The 12,643-nt window shown below is 43.2% G+C and overlaps 1 protein-coding gene across 3 annotated transcripts in view; it reads right to left on the bottom strand.

Annotated features, from left to right (window-relative positions):
- Nucleotides 1–12,643, bottom strand: part of CACNA2D3 (calcium voltage-gated channel auxiliary subunit alpha2delta 3) — a 1,029,735-nt gene that overhangs the window by 65,863 nt on the left and 951,229 nt on the right. For all 3 annotated transcript variants that reach the window (XM_077278410.1, XM_077278408.1, XM_077278409.1), the window contains 3 exons: nucleotides 10,291–10,366; nucleotides 8,649–8,701; nucleotides 6,513–6,568 (listed from right to left, as the gene is read on the bottom strand). In XM_077278410.1, the coding sequence (XP_077134525.1) occupies nucleotides 6,513–6,568; nucleotides 8,649–8,701; nucleotides 10,291–10,366 (185 nt within the window). The remainder of the gene's footprint in view (nucleotides 1–6,512; nucleotides 6,569–8,648; nucleotides 8,702–10,290; nucleotides 10,367–12,643) is intronic.

Genomic DNA, 12,643 nt, shown 5'->3' with positions numbered 1-12,643 from the left:
TGATCCTCCTGCTCCGGTGTTGGTTGAGGGGGAGTTGGAGTATGTGGTGGAAAAAATTTTGGATTCTCGTATTTCGAGACGGAAGCTTCAGTATCTGGTTAAGTGGAAGGGCTATGGTCAGGAGGATAATTCCTGGGTTGTTGCCTCCGATGTCCATGCTGCCGATTTAGTTCGTGCCTTTCATTTGGCTCGTCCTGATCGACCTGGGGGCCCTGGTGAGGGTTCGGTGACCCCTCCTCAAGGGGGGGGTACTGTTGTGAATTCCGTTCTCGGACTCCCTCCTGTGGTCATGAATGGTACTTTGGTTGGTTCTGCTCTTGGACTCCCTCTGGTGGCTTCGAGCGGAACTGCTGGTCACTGAGGTTGGCTTTATCAGCTGCTCTCGTTTATTGCTATGCTGCTTCCCTATTTAACTCCACTCAGATCGTTACTTCATGCCAGCTGTCATTGTTTCAGTATTGGTTCAGATCTCTCTTGGACTTCTCTGAGGACCTGTCTACTCCAGCAGAAGCTAAGTCTTTGCTAGTTCATTTGTTGTTACTGCTAATTTCTAGTCCAGCTTGCTATCATGATATTCCCTTGCTAGCTGGAAGCTCTGGGGTGCAGAGTGGCACCTCCACACCGTGAGTCGGTGTGGGGAGTCTTTTTGCTTACTCTGCATGGTTTTTTGTAGTCTTTTGTGCTGACCGCATAGTTCCCTTTTCTATCCTCTGACTATTTAGTGAAATCTGGCCTCCTTTGCTAAAACCTGTTTCATTCCTGTGTTTGTGACTTTCCTCTTAACTCACAGTCAATATATGTGGGGGTCTGCCTTTACCTTTGGGGAATTTCTCTGAGGCAAGGTAAGGCTTCTATTTCTATCTTTAGGTGTAGTTAGCTCTTAGGCTGTGAAGAGGCATCTAGGGAGAGTTAGGTACGCTCCACGGCTATTTCTATTGTGTGTGATAGGAGTAGGGTTTGCGGTCAGCAGAGTTCCCACTTACCCAGAGCTAGTCCCGATTTTTAATTTACTCATCAGGTCATTCCGGGTGCTCCTAACCACCAGGTCCATAACATATCACACCATATTTAATAATTATTTAAATAAATAAATTTAAAAAATGGCATGTGTCCCTCCATTTTTGACAACCAGCCAAGCTAAAGCAGACAGCTGGGGTCTGGTACTCTCAGACTGGGAAGGTGCATGTATATTGGCACTCCCCAGCCAAAAAATAGCTGCCCGCAGCCACACCAGAAAAGGCGCATCAATTGAAGCCCAGGGGTTAATAATGGAGAAGTGCCTATAAGACGCCCCCATTACTAACCCGATAGTCAAATTGTAAAAAATACCCAGCCAAAATAAAGTCCTTTAATTGAAAGAAAGACACAGGCTCCTTTATTTTAAATAAAATCTCCCCACCCATTTATTCACAAAAAAATAAAAATAAAAAAGCAAAGCTATATTCACTTTTCTGTTGATAATCCATTAATGCCCATGTCCCACTGTATAGACAAAAAATAATAAAACACCATATTTCTCACCTGTTTGATGATAATCCATTAATGGCGATGTTGCACAACAATCTGGGTGATTTTGAGAGCAGCCACATCAGTGATGTGAACGCTCTCCACGTCAGCCGGAACACACCGAGGCAGGAGAGTGATTATGCTCCTACAGTGTGTAGCACTGACGTGAAAAATGCCACCATAGTTCATAGCTGATTAACCTCAGTCACCTCACTGATGTCACTGTTTGCTCTGTGAGAATTTTCTCACAATGGTAGTGGTGATGTCAGTGAGGTGACCGGGGTTCAACAGTTATGAAGTATGGTGGCCTTTCTCATGTCAGCGCTACACACTTCAGGAGCACAATCACGCTCCTGTCTTAGTGTGTCCTGGCTGGCTTACTGAGTGGTCGCATCATACCAGTGCTCAACAAACCACCTAGATGTAGCAGAGCTGGACTTCTTCATAGGACAGATATAGATTATCTTCTCAGCCGACAGGTGAGGAATATGGTGGTTTATTAGTTTTTATTTTACAGAAATAAATGAGTAAAAGAGGATGGGGAGTTTTATTTTAAATAAAGAACTTTATTCTTGTAGTGTCTTTATTACAATCTTACTATAGGGTTAGTAATGGGGGCATCTTATAGACGTCTCTCCATTACTAACCTGTGGGGTTAGTCTAGAGGTGGATTCACAAGCACACAGCTCAGTACTGCTGCATAATTTCTTTCGTGCTGCTGCTTATTCTATGTCTTACATAGACAAAGAAGAGTAACATCTTCCATGAAGATTAAAGAGAAAGCCTGCAGGGTGGAAAAACATTGTGAAAAATGCATAGAATGGTCAAATATAGTCTTATTCCTCATGCACACATAGGACAGTTTATTGTGAAAGATCACCTGAAATGACAAGTACACTTTAACAAAAGAGGACAACTCAAGAACTGAGACATGAACAGATCTTTCAGAAACATGCTTTTGCATAAAATCAAAACCTTTTTTTTATAGGAGGAATAAGGTCAACCCTAAAAGTTGTCGAAAACAAGACAGTTGACAAAAAATATATATGATATGACCAAATTGTTAAACTTTCACCCATTACACCAACAGATGGCGGACAATGTCTAGGGGCATCATATCTCTCTACATATCATCTTTCTTATAAAAAGGTCATCAAATGTGTTTGTTTGTAACCAGTGTCCAAGACTTCTCATCTGGATTTTTCTACATAAAAAAAATCAGGAACTGTAAGTGGAGAATGGAAAACAATGGATAATTCAAGAGACAAGACGTTGTAAGGAAAATGTCCAATTGTTTGCTACGCTGCAGCCAAGTTCCTTGCTGTTTAAAACCTTCTCTACATGACAGAGGCCAAGTTCACAACTTCTTACTGATTAAAATAAAGAACAAAATTAGTGTTAACGAGTTTCTGGGGACAGACTGCAGCCATGGATACAGAATCAAATACTGTAGGTTGCCCATTCAATGGACTAAGACACATTCTCCAATGGACCTAGGCTACCATGAGAACAATACTTGGGTTCCTGTAATCGCGTGTCAAGGACCAAAGTGGGAAAGACAGAGGTGACTTATTTCCTCTATCTAACTACTTAAATGCCATGATCGCTGTTCACCCCAGAATCTAAAGAGTTAAACTGCTGCAAGCAGAGCTAGCTCCAATTGCAGCAATTTACAAGTGTCTGCTTTGTATCTAGCGGGGCCCACTCCATACAACTCCTTCTAACACACATATATGGCAGATGTCTGGAGAAGTGGGCCGGGAAGATGCCAGTTAGAGAGATAAGCCCCTTGTACATACACTATTGATTAAAGGGGTTGTCCAGGATTTTAACATTGATGGCATATCCTTAGGATAGGTCATCAATGTCTGATCGGTGGTGGTATGACGCCCGGCATCCCCACCGATCAGAGGTTTACAATGTTGGCGGGAGCCGGAACTGCTTTGTTACGGAGCTGAACACCACAGTTCCATCAACTGTATAGTGGCCGCAACAGGGTACTGCACATCCTCCCCTTACTCAAATCAATGGGGGTCAGATGTGCAGTACCCGACTGCAACCACTATTGCATCAATATGGCTGTGAAGCTCCATAACTGAGCAGCTCCAGCCACTGCCGACATTGGAAATAGCTGATCAGCAGTGTCACACCCCCACCAATCATACATTGATGACCGATCCTAAGGATAGACCATCAATGATAAAGTACTGGACAACCCAGATCTTGGTACACTGTTATGATCTGGTGGCCTATGAGCGGCATGAGACGTACTCTGGAGAATGTGGTAACTGTACTGACCGCAGACCCTGGACTTAACACCGCAACTAGAAGTAGCCGTGGGATGTATCTACCAATCCTAGACACCTCGACACAGCCGGAGGACTAATTAACCCTATAGATAAAAAAGGGAAAACTATCTTGCCTCAGAGAAAATTCCCAAAGGATAGGCAGCCCCCCACAAATATTGACTGTGAGAGGAGAGAAAAAAACATACACAGGCTGAAAACAGAATTTAGCAAAGGAGGCCTATGCGGTCAGTATTAAAATACTATGAAATGTCCAACACAGATAATACAAAAAAAACTCCACATCTAACTAAAGATATGGAGGGTAAATCTGCCTCTCCAGAGTTTCCAGCTTGGCTGCATAAATCCTTACACAGATAAAGCTGGACAAGAAAAAACATGCAAAGCACTGAACAATGAGGCCCACAACATGTGGGCAGAAAAACAAGGAGAACCTATCTTGTAGAAATGAACTGCAAGCAGGAGCGACCAGGAAGGGATGTGAATCCTCCAGAAACAATGAACAACTGGCACTCACTAAAGGGTGAAGCCAGACTAAATAGCCCCGTCCGAAGTGGATGCACCTGATGACTGCTGTGAAGGACAAACAGCAGCACTACCACTTATAACCACCGGATGGAGCCCAAGAGCAGAACCCACAACAGAATTCACAACAGTACACATGAGAATAATCTCTCTATTGTGCATACACATGATTCACCTTTTCACAAAAAAGAAGTAGAGATCAAATCTAAATGTTATGGAAGTTCAAAGGGGCAATAATGACCCTCTAAATAGGTTCCTCTAAAAACTCCTCCGAAAATTAGTATGATCATCAGAACAAGCTTTATGACGTGTGCTGCAGGGGGGCATTCTTTTATAAATGAGTTTAATAGTTGGCTCCAAACTGTTCTTTTCCAATAGGTGGCGCTATAGAGTTAAGTCCTCTTTTTTTCAGCAGAGGCAATTTGCATTCTTTTCCTGGAAATACATATGATGTAAATGTGGTTTCGGCATTAGATGCGCTCTAATTTCGTTCGTCTGGGCAACTTGATGAAAATCCCTAATCTTTGATAGAAAAATTGTTTGTGAGAATGTGTAGAGAAATAGATGTTTTTAAAACTATTGAAATAAACTTTAAGAATACCTGTGAAACAACCTTGAGTAGACGGGAGAGGGGTTAGTAAGGCTAGGTTCACATTGCGTTAGGGCAATCCGTTTAGCGCTAGCGCTAGTGGATTGCACTAACGCAATGTTTATTTAGGGGCCGTGTTAGGGGTCGCGTTAACGTCCCCACTCTCGCAGATCCCCGATCTGCGAGAGCGGGGAACGGACCTCGAGGCGCGTTACAGAAGAACGGCACATCACTAGCGCGAGCCGAAAAAGGCACGCGCTAGTGATGCGCTGCAGGAGAAATTTACATTGCTGTCAATGGGCACGCTAACGGACCCGTTGCACGGCGTTAATTGCGACATTTTCGCCGTGCAACGCTGTCCGTTAGCGTGCACACATTAACGCAATGTGAACCCAGCCTAAGGGATGAGTTCCAGTTGCTAAGTCAAGCTAACAAATCAGGAGAAAGTATTTCCAATTTACTATCAAAATAATGATCATCGCGATGGAAGTATGGTCAATAATGGCTATTGTACAACAATCAGCCTTGGGGCTTATATGGACCGGTGAAACATGGAAGAGGGACAAGGACCTGATTTACAGAGGTAGAAATGAACTAAAAAGGTAAAACCACTAGAGCAAAGGCCAATATACTCACTGTAAAAGGGTTTTTCAGGAATTTTATGTTGATACTAATGAGAATACTTTTCTGCCCAATGATGACAGAAGTATTCTTGGAGTGATACCTTTATTGGCTAACCAGAAAATGATACTAAATGTTTCGGTTATTCCACCAATAGAAGATCTGTGTTCTGTTTTTCGGTTCCCTGACAATCAAATGATTGAGGAGACCGTGATCGGTCACTGACACCATGTTCCCTTAGGGAAACACTACCCTGTATTAATCATCAGGCAAAGCTCTGCACATTTGTTGTTGCTGCCCTTAGTCTTTAAATATTAGTATCATTGTAGTGAATAGGATTGAGAAACCCGTTTGAAGTTAGTTCGTTTCCGCCATATAAGACAATGGAGGCCAGTCTCATCCAACTAATTAGTTAAAAAGCAGACCCATCCCAGCTATGGTCTTTTTTTGTTGTTGAGACCTGTCAGCAGGTCATAGAGAATTGAATAAAATGATACTTATACCGATATATTATTCCAGAAAAATACAAACTTTTCTTATATGTAATTGAATTATTAAGATCTATGGGTGGGGCATAGATCTCCATGAGAATCTGCCTCCAGAGATTATTTTAAATGAAAGGGGGCATCATCAGTGCGAGACAAGAAGATCAGGAGAGCAGACGGTCGGTCATTACAGGTCTCATGCTGGTGACGCCCCCTTACATTTAAGATAAGCTCTGGAGGCAGATTTTTGGGGAGAACCATGTCTGGCCCAAGTCATTTACATATTAAGAAAAACATGGATTTCTCTGGAATAAGACATCGGTTCGCAGATATCAAGGTATCATTTTATTCAGCTTTCTTGACCAACATCGGCAAATAGACGGCTTAGAAGGGTTGATCTTACGGACAGATTCTCTTTAAGCTCTTTTACAGTTCTCATTAAGCTTACTATAATAAAATACACAAATACCAGAATATTACCTTTTACAGAATGACCTGAGTTCCACCAACTGCATAGATTAAATTCCACCAGGAATCTGAGGAAGTAAGAGGATATAATAATAAGTTTGTAGGATCTGTTTCAGATACTGTCTAGCTACAAGTAAGTATAATGCTCACCTATAACTAAGCCTAGCTATCAATGGTGTGATATTGTGGGTATTGCGTTGGAAATTTCAGACATCTATACAATTATCATCTTCCGTCATAGCAGAATATGATGATTATGGTTAGAAGCCCATTTTAAATGCTATAAATGCTCTTTCTGCAAATGCCTACCTCAATAAACAGGACATATTCCACATTTTGACAGTAGATTCACCTTTTAGAGTGTGTGGGGGATTGGATGATACTGGGTCTGTTGGTGTGCTTTCCTGAGACCCATAAGTGGTTCTGTCAGGTGTCTCCTAGCAAGGTACTCAACAGCTATAGATTCTACTATAGGACAGTGGGCTGAGAGTAGCTTAGAGCTCTTGGCAGTCTGGACAGATGGAATATGGAGGTGCTCTTTTCAGGCTGCTGTTGTTGTAGTGGTGTTGTAGAGTCAGTTCTGGGTGGTCTGCTGATTTTGCAAGAGATATCAGCCAGGATTGGACCCAATGTAATTTGGGTTGTAGAAGACAGCAACTCTGGAGAGCTTAACTGGGCCTTGTAGGAACTTTTTTGGACTTCAGGGTGGGAAGGGCTGGTGGCATATAATGTGCTATGGTTCTGAAACACTAGTGGGAAGAATGGGCTGGATGGAGGGATTGACATTAGGGGCTCTTAAGGATAGGGGCATGTGTGTGGACACAAATTCTACTCCTGAGTAAATGAGTTGTGGTACTATGAGTGTTGCTGTATGTGTATTTCGCAAACTTAATTTACATTATGTAAAATAGGGACAGTTTGTGAGAAATTAACTCTCACTCATGGCCTCTGTGATGTTAACATTGGCGTTAATAAAGCTAACTAGTGTGTGAAAGTTCTTTTTGAAGCTCTAAAATGTTCAAGTGTCCTCATTACTAGATGTGACCAGAAATGGTAAAATCCAACTGGGTCAACTGGGGTATTTCACAACCATTGAGCTCATAAGGGTTGTTCATTGAAAACAAGCTTTCGCCAAACCAGAAGATAGTTGATCGGTAAGGGTAGGATCACTTGGACTGATCAGTAAAATTGTGAATTTTTATTGCCGTTAGACTGGAGTGTGATCTGAGCTGTACTCCTTTCCTATTGGATTGCTGAGGCGTACACTCAGCTTTTCCTGCCAGCCTCATAAAGAATGAACGGTGCGGCAGTAGGACATGCAGCCTCCATTTTGTAACAGGGATAAATCTTCCCGTTGGTGTCAATTACTCCCGCCATGTGTGAATTACTACCACCAAGCATACTGTGCCATTAGTTGAGAACAGTACCTTGGTGAAAGGAACTGTATTTACCAAGTGTATTGTGCCACCGACTTGCGAATTTTAATCCTGCCTATTACCCTATTACATCCTGCCTTTGGATGTCATTAGTTCCTGGGACTTTGTTTTTAATAGTCAATGACGACTACTATCAAAGTCCAGTGTTTTCTCCAACGTCTGGAAACACTTGTACGTTCCATTCTGCTATCAATTCTTCACCAGTCTAAGTATGCTTAAGTAATGTCTATATTTGAAGATGATATCAAAAGAAAAATCCATAGTCTTGATTCTTATCTCAAAAGTAAAGTATTCTAGAAAAAAAAAGACTTGTGTAATACATTTGTACTATTGACAACAGGAAAATTGCATGCCGTCCGACAGCACAAAGCCTACGTCTCACCAACACCTGACAGCTCGTCTTGAGCCTGACATGAGCATCTAAGAAACTATTTCACAGAACACGAAATCACAAAGAAACAGAATGAATCATCTAGATGGTTTGATGTATTGGTGGAAGCCCACCCAGGCAGCATGCAGCCATTACCTACCACAAGACTGTAACCACAATCAGTGCATTTCCTAGTATTTGTCCACATTAAGAAGACTACACTAGAGTTAAAATGTGTGTGCTAAGTACATGCTCTTCACTGTTTGCTAATTCGTGTGATGCAATAAACATTCTTAGAGCGTGCAGGGCCGACGCGCCTTGTAATGACGAAAATAGACTTACAGGATAAGCTCTGTCATTATCCATTTTACAGCAGCAAACAAGGCATGATAGGGCTGGAAAAGAGCAGAGATGTAATGATGTGGAGGAAAGGTCTTTCATCTTTAAGCAAGAAAAATGTACAATTACAAAGCTTTCACCTACACAAAGTGGACACATTTCGTGGCATGAGACTTAGCAACAAAAAAAGTTATCAATAAAATATAGGAAATGGCGTCAGGGAGGACTCAGTACCAAAAGTAGTGATCGGGCAACATGGACTCAATTCCAGCTGCCCAGTTACGTTGGGCTAGAAGGGCATTTTTTTTGAGTATTGGGTTCCAGGTGCCACCAACAAGTTACTTTACCTTGATCTTGATTTAGCTATCTACATACAGTACTAGGACATCATACTAAATTTTGCCCGAAAAGAGGGAAAATCAAGGTACAACGTTGGTCTTATTAACAGGACCATAATGAGATAGGTCAATAAATGAATGGGGACGTTTTACAGTTCTGAAGCCCTGCATAGGTTGCACATGGTGGGTGCGAAAGTTTCCCTTTTTGGGATCATTCAGACAAAGTGCATTATTTGTACATGTGTTGACCTTGACCACACACATAGAGCACAAGGACGAACTATAGCCAGTGTGGCAGCACACATGGTCAATTTCCAACATGGACCAATAGTTTGTGTAGAAAACATTGCAGCATGCACTACTCTGGTCCAATTTATGGACCAGTCTAGTCCAAGTAAGTAGCAGGCAACTTCTGCACTCTTTACATTTGCAGACGAACACACAGAGCTGCACATGGAGCTTATAGGGAATTAAGTCACATCTTCAATTTCTGAACCTACTGGCCTGATTTTTAGCATGGCCATCTAAACTCTGCCGTTATAAATTTATAGCACCATACGAAAAAAGTGTAATATCTCAAAAACAGCAAATTGCAAAATTATCCTTCAGGCCATAAAATAGCTGTACCCACTCTGACGGTAGCAGATATAATGTATTGTATAGAGACCTTCGATAAAAGTCGAAAAATACTAAAACCTTATAGTTAAACCTTTTTTGAAATTCAGTTATTGGAGAGCACTATAGGAAAAAAGAAGGGGAAAAGGTAAATAGCTGTCCACGCACGTCTCGTCACATAGGTAGAGTGGAAATTTATACAGAGGAAGCAATGTCGTGTATAAAATGACTAGGGGCTACAAACCATAAGACAAAAATGGGCCCCACCAGTATGGTGCTCGGTGTTCTAAACAGTATAAAGGGGTCTTGAGTTTGTTTCCATCACTCTTTGGATAATTTGTAGCCTACAATAGTGCATATGTAATAGTGCTATATTTTAGATTAAGTAACCTGAAGACTCTACATACTTTAGAAGAAAGTTGGGGGAACTGGTTGACTATGTAATGTGTTTGGGGGCCAATTGAGAAGGATTGGTTATTGATATCCATTGACAAAGTGGATAAGACCAACCAGGAAGAGTCCTCTGCCCTTCAAAGCATCAACAGCAATCACACTGTGTGGCCATTATGTAAGCTAAACCCTTGATAAGAAGAGTATACTTTACGATTACATGGCCATCACATTAATTATATATAATCATTAGCATAGGGTATGAATATAAACATTCTACTAGATATAGAAGGTAGACTTACGTCGAGCAGGCTGTGCGCACTGTCACTGCTCTCCTTATTAGTTCTGCACATGGCTTGATAGTCATACAAGGTTATTCTACAGAAACAAAAAAATAATAATTTTATTCAACACTCATTTGCATCACTTGAAGAGTAAGCAAACATTTTTTCAACTTTCAAAGCCTTTATAATTACAAGAAGATGGAGGTCCAAGTGCGAAGATCCTCACAGAAAACTGAAAAACCTTATTGAGAGGTGCACAGCTTAACAGACAGGAGTGCAAAGCTCAGCAGACAGGAGCTGTCAGTTCAACAGACAGGAGCACACAGCTCAGCAGACAGGAGTACACAGCTCAGCAGACAGGAACACACATCTCAGCAGACAGGAGCGCACAGCTCAGCTGACAGGAGCACACATCTCAGCAGACAGGAGCGCACAGCTCAGCAGACAGGAACACACATCTCAGCAGACAGGAGTGCACAGCTCAGCAGACAGGAACACACAACTCAGCAGACAGAAGCGCACAGCTCAGCAGACAGGAGTACACAGCTCAGCAGACAGGAACACACATCTCAGCAGACAGGAGTGCACAGATCAGCAGACAGGAACACACATCTCAGCAGACAGAAGCGCACAGCTCAGCAAACAGGAGTACACAGCTCAGCAGACAGGAACACACATCTCAGCAGACAGGAGCACACAGCTCAGCAGACAGGAGCGCACAGCTCAGCAGACAGGAGTACACAACTCAGCAGACAGGAACACACATCTCAGCAGACAGGAGCACACAGCTCAGCTGACAGAAGCGCACATCTCAGCAGACAGGAGCACACATCTCAGCAGACAGGAGCATACAGCTCAGCAGACAGGAGCACACATCTCAGCAGACAGGAGCATACAGCTCAGCAGACAGGAGCACACATCTCAGTAGACAGGAGCATACAGCTCAGCAGACAGGAGTGCACAGCTCACCATACAGAAGCACATATCTCAGCAGACAGGAGCACACATCTCAGCAGACAGGAGCGCACAGCTCAGCAGACAGGACCACATATCTCAGCAGACAGAAGCGCACATCTCAGCAGACAGGAGCACACATCTCTGCAGACAGGAGTGCACAGCTTAACAGACAGGAGTGCACAGCTCAGCAGACAGGAGTACACAGCTCAGCAGAAAGGAACACACATCTCTGCAGACAGAAGCACACAGCTCAGCAGACAGGAGCACACATCTCAGCAGACAGAAGCACACATCTCAGCAGACAGGCGCACACATCCAGAAAACAGGAGCGTGCAGCTCAGCAGACAGGAACACACATCTCAGCAGACAGGAGTGCACAGCTCAACAGACAGGAGCGCACAGCTCAGCAGACAGGAACACACATCTCTGCAGACAGGAGCACACAGCTCAGCAGACTGGAGCACACATCTCAGCAGACAGGAGCACACATCTCAGTAGACAGGAGCGTACAACTTAGCAGACAGGAGCACACATCTCAGTACACAGGAGCATACAGCTCAGCAGACAGGAGTGCACATCTCAGCAGACAGAAGCACACATCTCAGCAGACAGGAGCACACATCTCAGCAGACAGGAGCGCACAGCTCAGCAGACTGGAGCACACATCTCAGCAGACAGAAGCGCACATCTCAGCAGACAGGAGCACACATCTCAGCAGACAGAAGTGCACATCTCAGCAGACAGGAGTGCACAACTCAGAAGACAGGAGCGCACAGCTCAGCACACAGAAGCGCACATCTCAGCAGGCAGGAGCGTACAGCTCAGCAGACAGGAGTACACAGCTCAGCAGACAGGAGTGCACAGCTCAGCAGACGGTAGCACAAAGCTCAGCAGATCGGAGCACATAGCTCAGCAGACAGAAGCACACAGCTCCTGGCTAAGTGTGTGCGCAGATCTGAGAGAGGATTCAATAAAAAGCATAGGCTACAAAGTCTTTGCTTTCTCTTCAATTTGTGCTAGATTCGTGGCAATTCTTGCCAGACAGGAACTGTCTGCTCCTATCTACTGAACTGTGCACCTCTTGAGGTTCTCTCTTGCCTACACCTTTTTTTTGCAGCATCACAGACACCTGTTTACTACTCTGTACTCTAAGCACTCTGCCCTCTATCTACCCTGTACACTTACTACTCTATGTTCTTACTATTCTGTACTCAAATGACATCGTACTCTGCCTATTTTGTACTCTTACTACTCGAGTCTGAACTCTAAATACTCTGTATTCTATCTACTCTGTTCTCTTACTACTCTGTACTCTTATTACTCTGTATTTTACTCTATACTCTTACTACTCTGTACTCTTCCTACTCTGTACTCTTCCTACTCTGTACTCTTCCTACACTGCAGTCTTACTACT

Source organism: Ranitomeya variabilis, chromosome 8, assembly GCF_051348905.1.
Source record: "Ranitomeya variabilis isolate aRanVar5 chromosome 8, aRanVar5.hap1, whole genome shotgun sequence".
Taxonomy (NCBI): domain Eukaryota; kingdom Metazoa; phylum Chordata; class Amphibia; order Anura; family Dendrobatidae; genus Ranitomeya; species Ranitomeya variabilis.
The sequence above is the reverse complement of the archived record's forward strand: the minus strand, read 5'-3'. Positions and strand labels throughout refer to the sequence as shown.